The sequence below is a fragment of the Myotis nattereri genome, assembly GCF_964212035.1.
Source record: "Myotis nattereri genome assembly, chromosome: 9".
Taxonomy (NCBI): Eukaryota; Metazoa; Chordata; class Mammalia; order Chiroptera; family Vespertilionidae; genus Myotis; species Myotis nattereri.
This window is the reverse complement of record NC_138084.1, coordinates 521,969-533,906: the sequence shown is the minus strand read 5'-3', so window position 1 is coordinate 533,906 and position 11,938 is coordinate 521,969. Positions and strand designations below refer to the sequence as shown.

The window sequence follows — 11,938 nt, the reverse complement described above, 5'->3', positions numbered from 1 at the left end:
CACTCTGGAAGTACTGTCTTCTGCAACACATTTGTCACAATGACATTTCGGAAAAGGGAGCTCGATTTTCGAGGCGCAGAGGCACGATGAGTAACGTGGAACATAGCCGTCCTGAGGACACGAGGGGGGCTCACTTGCACCCACGTGGGCCCCTGATGGGACCTGAGGGAGGGGCCCTGCTGAGTGGGCCACTGGGGGCCAACATGGGCGGAGGGGACATGCTGTGAAACCACCATCTGGGTCCAGGCCCGGCCGGTTTGCACCGAGGGCCCCTGCACGGGGTGTGGCCTCCCGTGCGTGCGGCTCGCCTCTGGGGCTGAGCTGCTCTCCTGCGTCTGGCACTGTGGGGAGCTCCTGGCCCCGCCCTGGCCCACAGGGGCACGAGGGGATCCCCCGCCACGGGCCTGTGGTGTGGCCCCAGGCGTGGCCCCGGCGGGCGCAGGTGTGACCGAGGGGGGCATCCGGGCGTGGGCGGTGGGGGCTGGGCCCGAGCCCTCTCCCCGGGGACGAGCCACTGTGTGGGGTCTGCCCACTTCTGCTTCGGGAGGAGAGCAGCGTGTCCCACGGGGAGAAAACGTTGGGGTGAGAGCCAGGCCTGGGGTCCCGACCTGCCCCTGCTGAGCACCCACTGTGTGCTCGGCACTTCGCAAAGATGGCCTCTGGTGTCCTCCCAAAGCGGCCCCTAACCCCTCCGTGGGCAGATAACCGGGCTCCCCTGGGACCGGCCACGGGGGAGCTGACCAGGCCTCTGACCGCGGCCCCTTTTCCGGTGCCCACTGGCAGGCTCCAGGCACCAGCACCTCTGTCCTCTAGGCGAGCCATGTCCTCCCCTCCGACTCCCCCTCTGCCCGAGGCCGTGGCATCTGAGGAAGCCACTGGCGCTGCCCGGCCCTCAGCCCCTCGCCCTCTCCCCTGGACACCTGCAGCGGCCACAGCTCCCTCCCCCCGGGCGGCCTGTGGGAGCCAGGAGGGCCCTACGGCAGCAGCTGCAGCTCCAAGCGGCTGGCCCAGCGGACAGGTTCCCGTCCCCTCCCTGGGCCCGTCCGGAGGGTCAGGCCTAGGCTGCCTCCTGTCTTCATTTCCACGGAAATGCAGGCCTCCAAGTGTGCAAGTGGGAGTATACATGTGTTTGTGCGCACGTGTGTGTATGTGCATATGTGTGCGCACATACTAGCATTCATGTGCCTGTGTGAGTGCATGCCTGTGTTCACATGCCTGTGTCTGTGTGCATGTGTGTACACTGAGTGTGCGTTTTTGTGTCTGTGTACATGTGCATGTATTCATGTGCATACGCACAGGTGTGCATGTGTGTGCACCTGTGAGTGTGCATGTGTGATGCACGTCTGCATGCGTGTAACATGTGACTTGCCGCCCAGGGACCTCATCCCCCCCCCCCCCCCAGCCAGTGAGTAACTGGTTAATTGAAAACTGTGTTCACATGAGCCAAACGGGAGCTCCCAGGGGCCACAGCTGGAACAACGTGTGCAAAACCGGGCCAGGCCGCGTCGGACCGCACGTGCCCGGGGCCACCGGCACGAACAGGGGCTGGTGAGACACCGGATGAGGAGGGAGCGGCAAGTGGCCGTGCAAGAGCACCCCACATGCTGAGTTTGGGCACCCCACTGGGGAGGGGCCCCACTGCCCCCCTGGGGGCTGTGCCAGGGGCCTCCTTCCCCTCTGCAGGGGGCAGGACAGATGGGCACGACCTGACCAGCGCGCCTCAGCCAGGCGGCCAGGGTCAGCCCCCAGGGACAGGCGGTGCTGAGGCCGTGGGGCCTGACAGGACGAGATGAGAAGGGCACCCCGGGTTCTCCCCCAAATGCACAACCCCAGTCTAATCGCGGCACAAACCCCAACAGAGCGCACCCTGCAGACACCGGCCCCGTCTCCTCAAAACCAGTGAGTCCGAGAGACCGGCCTGGCCCCGGGGCCTGAGGAGGCGTGGGGACCGGTGGACGCGGGTCCCGGTGGGTCCGGGGACGGAGGGGCCAGGGGGAAACCAGGGCCCCGATCAAGGCCTGGCCACAGTCCACACAGCAGGTCAACACTGACCGCTTGTGTGGCACACGCCCGTGCCCGTGTCACACGTTGTGCGGTGAGCGTGTGGCCCTTGTCATTCCTATTTTGTGGGGAAGGACCCTGTGTGTCCTGTTACCCGTCACAGCCTCACTGTCTGAGCGTCAGCGGGTGATCTGCACGGTCCGAGGTTGCGGTCGGCCACGGTCGACGTGGTCCAGCAACATGAGGCGCAAAACCCCAGAACGAACAACTCACACGCGCACAACGCTAGCCGTTCTGAGCAGTTTGATGAAATCTCAGGCCCCGGTTCCGTCCCGCCGGGGCCTGACTCACCCCGTCCAGGGTCCCCAGGGTCTCCAGGCCGCAGACGTTCCCCGCCAGTGAGTCACCCAGTGGCCCTCGCTTATCAGATAGGCGGTCACCGCACCAGGCTAACTCGGCCGCCGGGAACCGGGGCGCCCCACCCCCTCGTCCTCCAAGGAGCTGTCCACCGCCGTCCGTGAAACAGTCCCTCGGCCCTTGCTGGCTCCCCGTGGCCCTCGCGACCCCAGCAGCACGCCTCTGTGGACGCCCACGCTGCTGGAGAAATCTGTGCCCTTGCTCAGGTCCCCGGCCCCGGAGCAGGGGAGCAGCGGTGCTGGCCATTCTCCAGGGTCAGAGGTCACAGCGGCCTCCTGCTGCCCAGTGCCCAAGGCGTCGCCTCCCTGCATCCGGTCACGTAGGCAGCCAGCGTGTCTCCTCGCATCATCACAGGACGAGGCGAGCCCAGTGCAGGAGCCTGTCTGCGGGAGAGAGGGAGGGAGGGGCCACGGCCACAGAACGTTTATTGGAGCGTGTTGTCATGATGGTGGTTTTATTCCTGGCTATTGCTGGGAATCTCACTGGGCTCCTGTATCCATGACACTTCATCGCGGGCATGTCTGGAGGAAAACGCATAGTCCGTATGGGGTTCGGTGTTACCTGTGGCTTCAGGCATCCCCTGGGGCCCTGGGATGTGTCCCCGTGGCTGGGGGGGGGGGGCACTGTGCTGTGATTCTAGGTGACGATGTTCTACGTCCGTCATCGTCTACATTTACCGCCAACAAGGCTTTCTCCTCCACCAGGAGTGAACGAATAAATACATTTCAACCGCCTGTGACCAGCTACTGACTTTCTTTTTCTTTTATTTATTTGTTTATTTTTAAGCCTCACCCGAGGATACGTTTCCATTGATTTTCAGGGAGAGTGGAAGAAAGAGGGAGAGACAGAGAAACACCGATGTGAGAGAAACACACCGATGGGCTGCCTCCTGCTCGAGCTCCAACCAGGGCCCAGGTACGTGCCCTTGACCAGAATCGAACCCGGGACCCTTCGGTCCTCAGGCCGACGCTCTACCACGGAGCTCTACCCACTGAGCCACACCGACGTAGGAGCATCTACCTATTTGGATGCTAAACCTGGCCCCGCGCCCCTGCGAGCTGGCTTCTGTCGGGTTGATCAATGCTCATCGTTTTGTGAGCAGTTTGCTCGTCACCTCCTGAAAATCAAGAGGTTCCAGGCCTATCCCAGCACCCCCCTTCCTCAGCTCTGGGCCCAGCCCGGCTCCCAGGAGTCTGCTCTCCCTTCGTGGAAAACGGTACTTAGACGCCAAGACCCGGCCCGGCCGGCGTGGCTCCGTGGCTGGGCATCGACCCAGGAACCGAGAGGCACTGGTTCGAGTCCCGGGAGGTCAGGGCACAGGTCCGGGTTGGGGCTCCATGCCCGGTGTGGGGCGTGCAGGAGGCAGCCGATCCATGATGTTTCTCTCTCTCTCTCCCCATCCCTTCGTCTCTGAAATAAATTTTTAAAAAGTATTTTTTATTTTATTTTTTTAAAATATATTTTATTGATTCTTTACAGAGAGGAAGGGAGAGGGATAGAGAGTTAGAAACATCGATGAGAGAGAAACATCGACCAGCTGCCTCCTGCACACCCCCCACTGGGGATGTGCCTGCAACCAAGGTACATGCCCTTGACTGGAATCGAACCTGGGACCCTTCAGTCCGCAGGCAGACGCTCTATCCACTGAGCCAAACCAGTTTGGCAAAAGTATTTTTTAAAAAGTGATAAAAAGAATCACCCCAGAGCTAAAGAGAGGACAGCCAGGGCTCTCCAGGCCCAGCAGGACTTACTAGGAAGAAACCACACATGTCACAGTGACCTTTACAAGTGCCAAGTTCCGGAACGTTCCAGAGCCCCCCGCAGGCCGCCTGGAGGATGAGGGTCGCCGTGCCCTTCTGCAGGGAGCCCTGGGTTGGAGGTCGGAGCTGCATTCTGAGAGCATGGGAGAGGGTCGCCTGGCCCAGGGGTCCTTGAGGGTCTGTTTTTGTTTAAGTGGGAAGGGGGGGGGACAGACAGAAATGCCTTCAGAGCCGCAGAAATGTCGAGTGTTTACAGAAGCACCCACGGCGCCAGCCACGTTCTCACACAGCAAGAGGAGTCCATCCCGGACGCTGCCCAGGACGCGGAACTGGGAGCAGCGAGGGGGCCGCTCCCGTGCCTGCGCCCCCACGAGCAGAGACAACGGCCCAGATCCCACTTAGTACAGGAGCACGCTGGGCGCGTCGCCCTGCCGGGGGCTCGGGGGCTGAGCGTCGACCTACGAACAGGAGGTCAGGGTTCGATTCCTGGTCGGGCACATGCCCAGTTCAGAGCGTATGCTTTTACTTGTTGTTTGTTTATTGATTTTAGAAAGAGGGAGGGGGAGGGAGAGGGAGAGAGAGACAGAGAGACAGAGAGACAGAGAGACAGAGAGACAGAGAGAGCCATGGATCGGGTGCTCCCGTGTGTGCCGGACCTGAAACCTGGGTGTGTGCCCTGACCGGGACTCGAACCCACCACCTTTCCGTGGATGGAACGACACTCCAACCAACTGGAGCCAAACTGGCAGGGCAACAACATAGGACATTTTCACACCAGTCCACCAATTTCTACAAAATACCCGCTCCGATCCGGATGGAGGTTGCGCGAACTGGGGAAACGGACATCTTACTGTTGGGCTTTCCCATCCCTGAGCACATGTGTCTCCATTTCTGTACGTTTTCTCGAATTCCTCTCACCAGTGTTCTGTGGTTTTCAGTGTACAGGTTCCGCACACCTTGGGCCATTATTTATATCTAAGCATTTCATATGCTTGATGTTATTGTACACGGCATTTCAAAGTTCAGTTTCTAGTTATTTTTTAGTTGTGTGTGTGTGTGAGTGTGTGTGTGTGTGTGTGTGAGTCTGTGTGAGTGTGTGTGTCTGTGTGAGAGTGTGTGTGTGTGTCTGTGTGAGTGTGTGTGAGTGTGTGTGTGTGAGTGTGTGTGTCTGTGTGAGAGTGTGTGTGTGAATGTGTGTATGAGTCTGTGTGTGTGAATGTGTGTGTATGAGAGTGTGTGTGTGAGTGTGTGTGAGTGTGTGTGTGTGTGAGAGTGTGTGTGAATGTGTGTATGAGTGTGTGTGTCTGTGTGTGAATGTGTGTGTATGAGTGTGTGTGTGAGTGTGTGTGTGAGAGTGTGTGAGTGTGTGTGTGTCTGTGTGAGTCTGTGTGTGTGAATGTGTGTGTATGAGAGTGTGTGTGTGAGTGTGTGTGTGTGTGAGAGTGTGTGTGAATGTGTGTATGAGTGTGTGTGTCTGTGTGTGAATGTGTGTGTATGAGAGTGTGTGTGTGAGTGTGTGTGTGTGTGAGTGTGTGTGTGTGTGAATGAGTGTGTGTGAGAGTGTGTGTGAGTGTGTGTGTGTTGATCTGTGTCTTGCAACCTCACTAAGCTCACCGTGATTAGTGTTTCTAGAATTGGTCAGACTTCCTTTGTAGATGACCGTGTTTTTTGTGAACGAGGACATTTTCCTCTTTCTTTCCGATCTGGGCCTCTCCCACCCCCGTTTTTGGGGTTTTTTTTTTCTTGCCGTTTTGCACTAAATCCTCCAGAACGACGTGAGGCAGCCGTTTTGAGGAGAGACATCCTTGTCTTGCTCCTGATCTTAGAGGGAAATAATCAGTGGGAGGTATTCCCTCCTTTCCCGTCGTCACGAGCGAGTTTATGTAGAATTGGTTTTATTTTTCCCCTGAATATTTGCAGGAGTTTACCAGCCAGGCCAGCCCCTGGGCCTGGCGTTGTCTTTGTGGGAGGCTTTTGACGACGAGTTCAATTTACTGAACAGACATGGGGTCTTCTGGTTACCTATTTCTTCTTTTACTAAAAAATATACTTTTACTGATTTCAGAGAGGAAGGGAGAGGGAGAGAGAGATAGAAACATCCATGATGAGAGCGAATCATGGATTGCCCGCCTCCTGCACTCCCCACACCGGGGATCGAGCCCGCAACCTGGGCCTGTGCCCTGACCGGGAATGGAACCGTGACCTCCTGGCTCTTCGGTCAACGCTCACCACTGAGCCCCGCTGGCCGGGCCACCTGCTTCTTCTTGACCGAGTTTTGGAAGCTTGTGTCTTTCGAGGCGTCGATTAGATCTTCGTTGGCAAAAAGTCCCCGATGTCCTCCCGTCCTCTCGGCCTCCGGGGACCTGTGGGATGCCCCCCGCTCCTTCCTGACGCCGGTAATTGCCGTCTTCTCTGTGTTTTAGGGAAACCTGTGTGGGTGTCGCTGGCTTCACCGGCTGCATATTTTGACTTTGCTGATTGCTGAGCATTGTTTTCAGTTTCACTGGTTCTGCTCTGACTCTCACGTCTGCGCGTCTACTTACGTTGGGTTTAATTTCCTCTTATTTTCCAGTTTCGTAAGGAAGCCGACGTCGGCGATCTGAAACCTTTGTTCCGTTTCGCCCGCGGCGAGTGCTTTACATTCTCCTCCAAGTACTGCGTCCCACACATTTCCAAAGGCCATGCTTTCATTTTATCTGCTTCAAAGCTGTTTCAAATTCGAATCATGGGTTATTTCTATCTTTTTTTCCCCCCCAAATATTTTTATTGGAAAAAAAATTTTTTTTAGAGCGAGAGAGAGGGAGAAAGGGAACACACTCATGTGAGAGCATAACACCCATCAGCTGCCTCCTGCACACCCTGCACCGGATCGAGTCCAAGACCCGAGCACGCGCCCTGACCGAGAGCCGAACCCGCAACCTTCGGGTGCACAGGACGATGCCCACCCCACCGAGCCGCTGGCCAGGGCGCCATCTAGGACCCTTCTCCAGTGCGCGGAGGTTCCCCAGATCTCTCTCTCTTCCCGGCCTCATCTAGGTCCATCGTGGCCGGAGAGTGTGCCTTGCGTAGCTGGGTCCGTGGACACCTTTCACGGGTTGTCTCGTGGCCCGTGGGTGGTGTAACCCGGGGACTGCTTCCGTGCACTCAGACGCCACCGTCTGCTTCTGTTCCTGGTGGGGTTTGCCCTCAGCCTCCATCGGGTCCAGCCGGGAGGCCGCGTTACTGACCTTTTCTCTTCGTTAAACGTTCCGTTCCCGCGCTCTGTCCAGCACGAAGGGAGAGGGTGGAATGTCCGCCTGTGATGGGAGCTTGGACCTTCCTCCTCCAGCCGAATGTCAGGATGGTCCCCCACCCCCCCCCCCGGCTCACCCTTCACGGTGAGGGAACCACCTCCTTTATCCCTGGTAATCATCTTTGCTCCAAAAGTTATGTTTTTATTTTAAAAAATATATTTTTTTTATTGATTTCAAAGAGGGAGGGAGAGAGAGAACATCAATGATCAGAGAGAATCATGGATCGGCGGCCTCCTGCACGCCCCCCACTGGGGATGGAGCCTGAAACCCGGCATGTGCCCTGCCCGGGAATTGAACCCTGACCTCCTGGATTCATAGGTCAATGCTCAACCACTGAGCCACGCCGGCCAGGCCAAAATTTTCCTTTTTACATATTAAAACGGACACTCCAGCTTCCTTTCCTTTTCCCCAGTTTTGTAAGAACCTGAGAGCTCTGAGACCTTTCGAGGGGCAGGTTCCCACAGGGGTGGCCGTGGGCACTCATTTCCCAGAAGCCCAGGCTGCCGTCTGCTCTCTTCTCTCTCCTGAGAGTTACCTGGCTTCAGAGTGGGGGCCCCCATTGCTACCCGACGGCTCTGCTGGCCGAGGGGTGACTGTGGACACAGCCCATGACCCTCCCGGTCACCATCCTCCTAAGACACGTGGCCCCGGGCCTACCTGGCTCCAGGCAGGTGCTGGCCTGCAGGCCACTCCCGAGCGGGAAGGCCAGGTGGCTGCCAGTGGGATCCTGTAGGGAGGCAGGAGCCAGTCGGGCAGTGGCGCAGGCTGGCGGTAATCCTGGGGGGCTCCCCCAGCCAGACCCGGAAGGTGCCTCCTGGCAGAGGGGTCTCCCTACTACTCCACGCCCAGAGGTGCCGGCCCTCGGCCCTGGGCCCTGGTCTAGTGACCCTTGTCAAACACCTGGCGGCTATGGCCTCCTGAGGGGCAGGACAAACCTCTCCATTAATGGGGCTTCCTCAGGCCCCGTCCCCTCAGACCTCAACATTTCTCCCCCGACAGTCAGAGGGAAACTCTTCTGACCTCCTACTTCCCCAGGGACCCGGCCTGCGCTGCCACAAGGCTGCTGCCCAGGGACCTCCCCCACCGGCTCCATCTCAGCACCCTCAGGGCAGGTGGGAGAGGGAGGCCCAGGCCAAGAGGGGCAGAACCGAGGAAAAGGGAGGAGGGCCAAAGGGGGGTGAATGGCTGGAGTGAACCGGACCCAGAGGCAGGAAGATTTGGGGGGAATACGGGACCAGACGGGACCGGAGAGAGCTGCAGGGCGGGGGGGGTTGGTAGATGGTTGCCCCGGGTTGGAAGTGGTCAGTGCCAACCTTCAGGCCCTGCGTCAGGGCTCCCCAAGGGCCAGGGCGCACGCAAACCTCAGGCAGAGAGTGTGCAAGAGGTTGGGGGAACCCGGCCAGCGTGGCTCAGTGGTTGAGCATCTACCTATGAACCAGGTCACGGTTGGATTCCGGTCAGGGCACATGCTGGGGTTGAGGGCTGGGCCGATCAATGGTTCTCCCTCATCACTGATGTGTCTCTCTCTCTCTCTCTCTCTCTCTCTCTCTCTCTCTCTCTCTCTCTCTCTCTCTCCAATAGAAAGGCGCTTTGGAAACCTGGACTCCCCACCTCAGCGCGCTACCTGGGCTCCTTGCCCCCCGCAGGTCTGCGTGGCCGCCTCCCATCCCGCGTGGAGGGATCCCAGGTGGGCAGCGCGCCGGGAACAGGTGTACGTGGAGGTGCGTGCTCCGGCGCCGCCAGGGGAGGGCCGGGCGGGGCGGGGCGCAGCTTTGTTAGAGACGCTCCCTCCCGGGAGCCACGCGCCTGGCGTCTGCGCTTCCTCCCGGGGGCTGGGCGTGGGCCGAATAGACGGCACGCGATTGGCTGAGACCGGCGTCCGCCTCTCAGCCGGGCGGGGCGGGGTGCGGGCGGCGGGGTCCGCGCCCCAAGCTCAGGGGCCGCGCCCTCCCCTCCTCCGCGCGCTGCGCCTGCGGGCGACTGGCCGCGCTGGGGACTGGCGGCTGCGCATGGAGGTGGGGGTGCCAGACCGTCGCAGACCCGCGGGCTGCTCTCGGGCGGCGGGGTTCGCACCGGGGAGCTGCTGACAGCGCCCGGAGCCTTGGGAGGGGGCGGGTGCACGCGGGACCTGCGTCCTGCGTCTTGGGGGGCGCACTGAGCACCTGCTGTGAGCGGGGGCCTACGGGGACCTGCGGACTGTGCCTGGGGTGTGGGCGCATCCGGGACCTGCGGACAGTGCCCCCCGGGATGGGTGGGGGCCGCGCTCCCCGCTGGGCCTTCGCAGGCTGTGCGCGCGAGGGGGAGGGCGAAGCGTGGCTGGAGGGCGAGGCGAGGGGAGGAGGGCGTGTGAAGGAGGCGGCGGCGCGGAGGAGGGTTATCTGTACATTTAAAACCAGCCGCCGCGCCGCCCGGGGAGGACCTGGGAGCGCCCGGCTGCACGCGCGGGACACGAGCGCTCCACGCCCGGGCGCCCACGGCCGCCGTCTCCGGGCCTCGTGCGCCTCGCGCCCCAGAAGACTCGGGACGCGGACCCCGGGCGGTGGCTGAGGGGCGCCGTGCCGCAGGCCCCCTCGGGGCGTGGCCGTCGTCCCCGCACCCCCAGTTCCTCCGCCTGCACCTCCCTGCCGTGCGCCGGGGCTGGTGGGTGCGGGTGCGATGAACGGCGGCGCGCTGCCCCGGACCGCGGCCCCCGCGCGGGGCGTCTCCGGTGGCGGCGCCGCCCGGCGGCGACCCGCGTCCCCGGAGCTGCTGCGCTGCAGTCGGCGGCGGCGGCCGGGAGCGGAGGGCACCGGGGGCGGCGCGGCGGCCGTGGCGCGGCGCAACGAGCGGGAGCGCAACCGCGTGAAGCTGGTGAACTTGGGGTTCCAGGCGCTGCGGCAGCACGTGCCGCACGGCGGCGCCAGCAAGAAGCTGAGCAAAGTGGAGACGCTGCGCTCGGCCGTGCAGTACATCGGGGCGCTGCAGAGCCTGCTGGCCGAGCACGACGCCGTGCGCGCCGCGCTGGCCGGGGGGCTCCTGGCGCCCCCCGCGCGGGCCCCCGCCCCCCGCGCGCCGCCCGAGACCCCCGCGGACGCCGCCTCGCCCTCCTGCGCCTCCTCGTCCCCAGGCCGCGGGGGCAGCTCGGAGCCCGGCTCCCCGCGCTCCGCCTACTCGTCCGACGACAGCGGCTGCGAGGGCGCGCTGAGCCCCGTGGGGCGCGAGCTGCTCGACTTCTCCAGCTGGTTGGGGGGCTGCTGAGCGCCCGGCCCGCGAGGTACCGGCGGGTCGGCAGGGGCGAGGGGTTCGGAGGCCGGGGCGGCGCGGGGGAGACGACGGGCCCACGGCTCGCGCCCCTGTCCGCCAGGGGAGCCGCGCGCCAGGCCCGGCGACAGCTTAGATTTCGCTCGCTGTTCATTTCCCCCCAACTTTTTCAAGCCTGTGCACGACCGGCGTTTGTTTGTCCGGGATTGCAAAACTTCCTCCCGCTGCTCTGCCGCCGAGGGGGGAGGGCGGAGACGGGGGGAGGGTGGTGGCTGGGGGGCGGGGGGGGCACGGCCCTGGGGCGGGTGAGGCCCCGCTCGCGAGCGGATCCCCGGCCGATCGGGGCGCTGGGAGGCGGGGTGACTTTGCATTGCAAATCGCAAGCCGGGCAGAAAGGAGCCGGCGGTTCGGAGCCTGACTCACCCTGCTGGGCGCCGCCCCGCCCCACAGGGAGGCTCTGGCCACGGACCGAACCGCGGCACCCACAGCCTCGCGCTCCCAAACCGACCCAACACACGGAGCTGCCGCCCGGATGGTGGCGGGAGCAGGCGGGGCGGGATCCCGCACTGACGTGCCTCCTGTCGCCCTTGCTTCCCGGCAGCTCAGCCCCGATGCCCAGCGCAACTCGATCCCCAGCGAGGAGCCAGCGAGGAGCCAGCGCAGGGGCGGCCTGGCCTCTGTCCCGCCGCCCGGGGAGCCGCGCCGTCTGCGAGCCCGCGCCCACCGACCTGACTCCCTGCGTCCAGCCTGACCACGTGCCAGTTTGAAACAGGTCCCGGCCGACCTCCCCGGGTGGCGGCGTCCTGGGACCCTGCCTGCCACCTCGAGACTGTCTGCTGGCACCGGGCTGGGCACAGCGCGCAGTTTTCCTGAAGGGAGACGCGATTTGCGGACACAGCACCTACTTTTATACGTTCCCTTGAACTGCCCAGGGACCCTGGCAACGTGAAACTTATTTTTATACAAAGACTCCTTAACTGGGAGCACAATAAAGATGGTTTAGCCGCAGGACCTGGCGTTTTCCAACCTGGCCAAGATCTGGATGCCCCTGGCAGGGTCCCCACGCCCTGGGCTGCGGCAGGGCGGCCCTCCCGCTGCGGGGAGGCAAGGCGGGCTTTCTCGGTCACCTGTGCTGGTGGCAGGGCCTTGGGGACGCCCTTGCAGACCCTCAGGCCCTGTTCCCAGGAGATGGGTGGAGGGTGTTGGTCCCGACCCTGGGCCCTGCCA

At 62.3% G+C, this 11,938-nt stretch overlaps 1 protein-coding gene across 1 annotated transcript; it reads left to right on the top strand.

Moving 5' to 3' along the window:
- Positions 1-10,126: 10,126 nt before the first annotated feature.
- Positions 10,127-11,718, top strand: ASCL2 (achaete-scute family bHLH transcription factor 2; the record flags this gene model as incomplete). The annotated part of the gene is made up of 2 exons (XM_081098919.1): positions 10,127-10,724; positions 11,313-11,718. The coding sequence occupies one exon, from the start codon at positions 10,127-10,129 to the stop codon at positions 10,706-10,708; it is 582 nt and encodes a 193-aa protein (XP_080955045.1). The 3' UTR covers positions 10,709-10,724; positions 11,313-11,718.
- Positions 11,719-11,938: the final 220 nt, after the last annotated feature.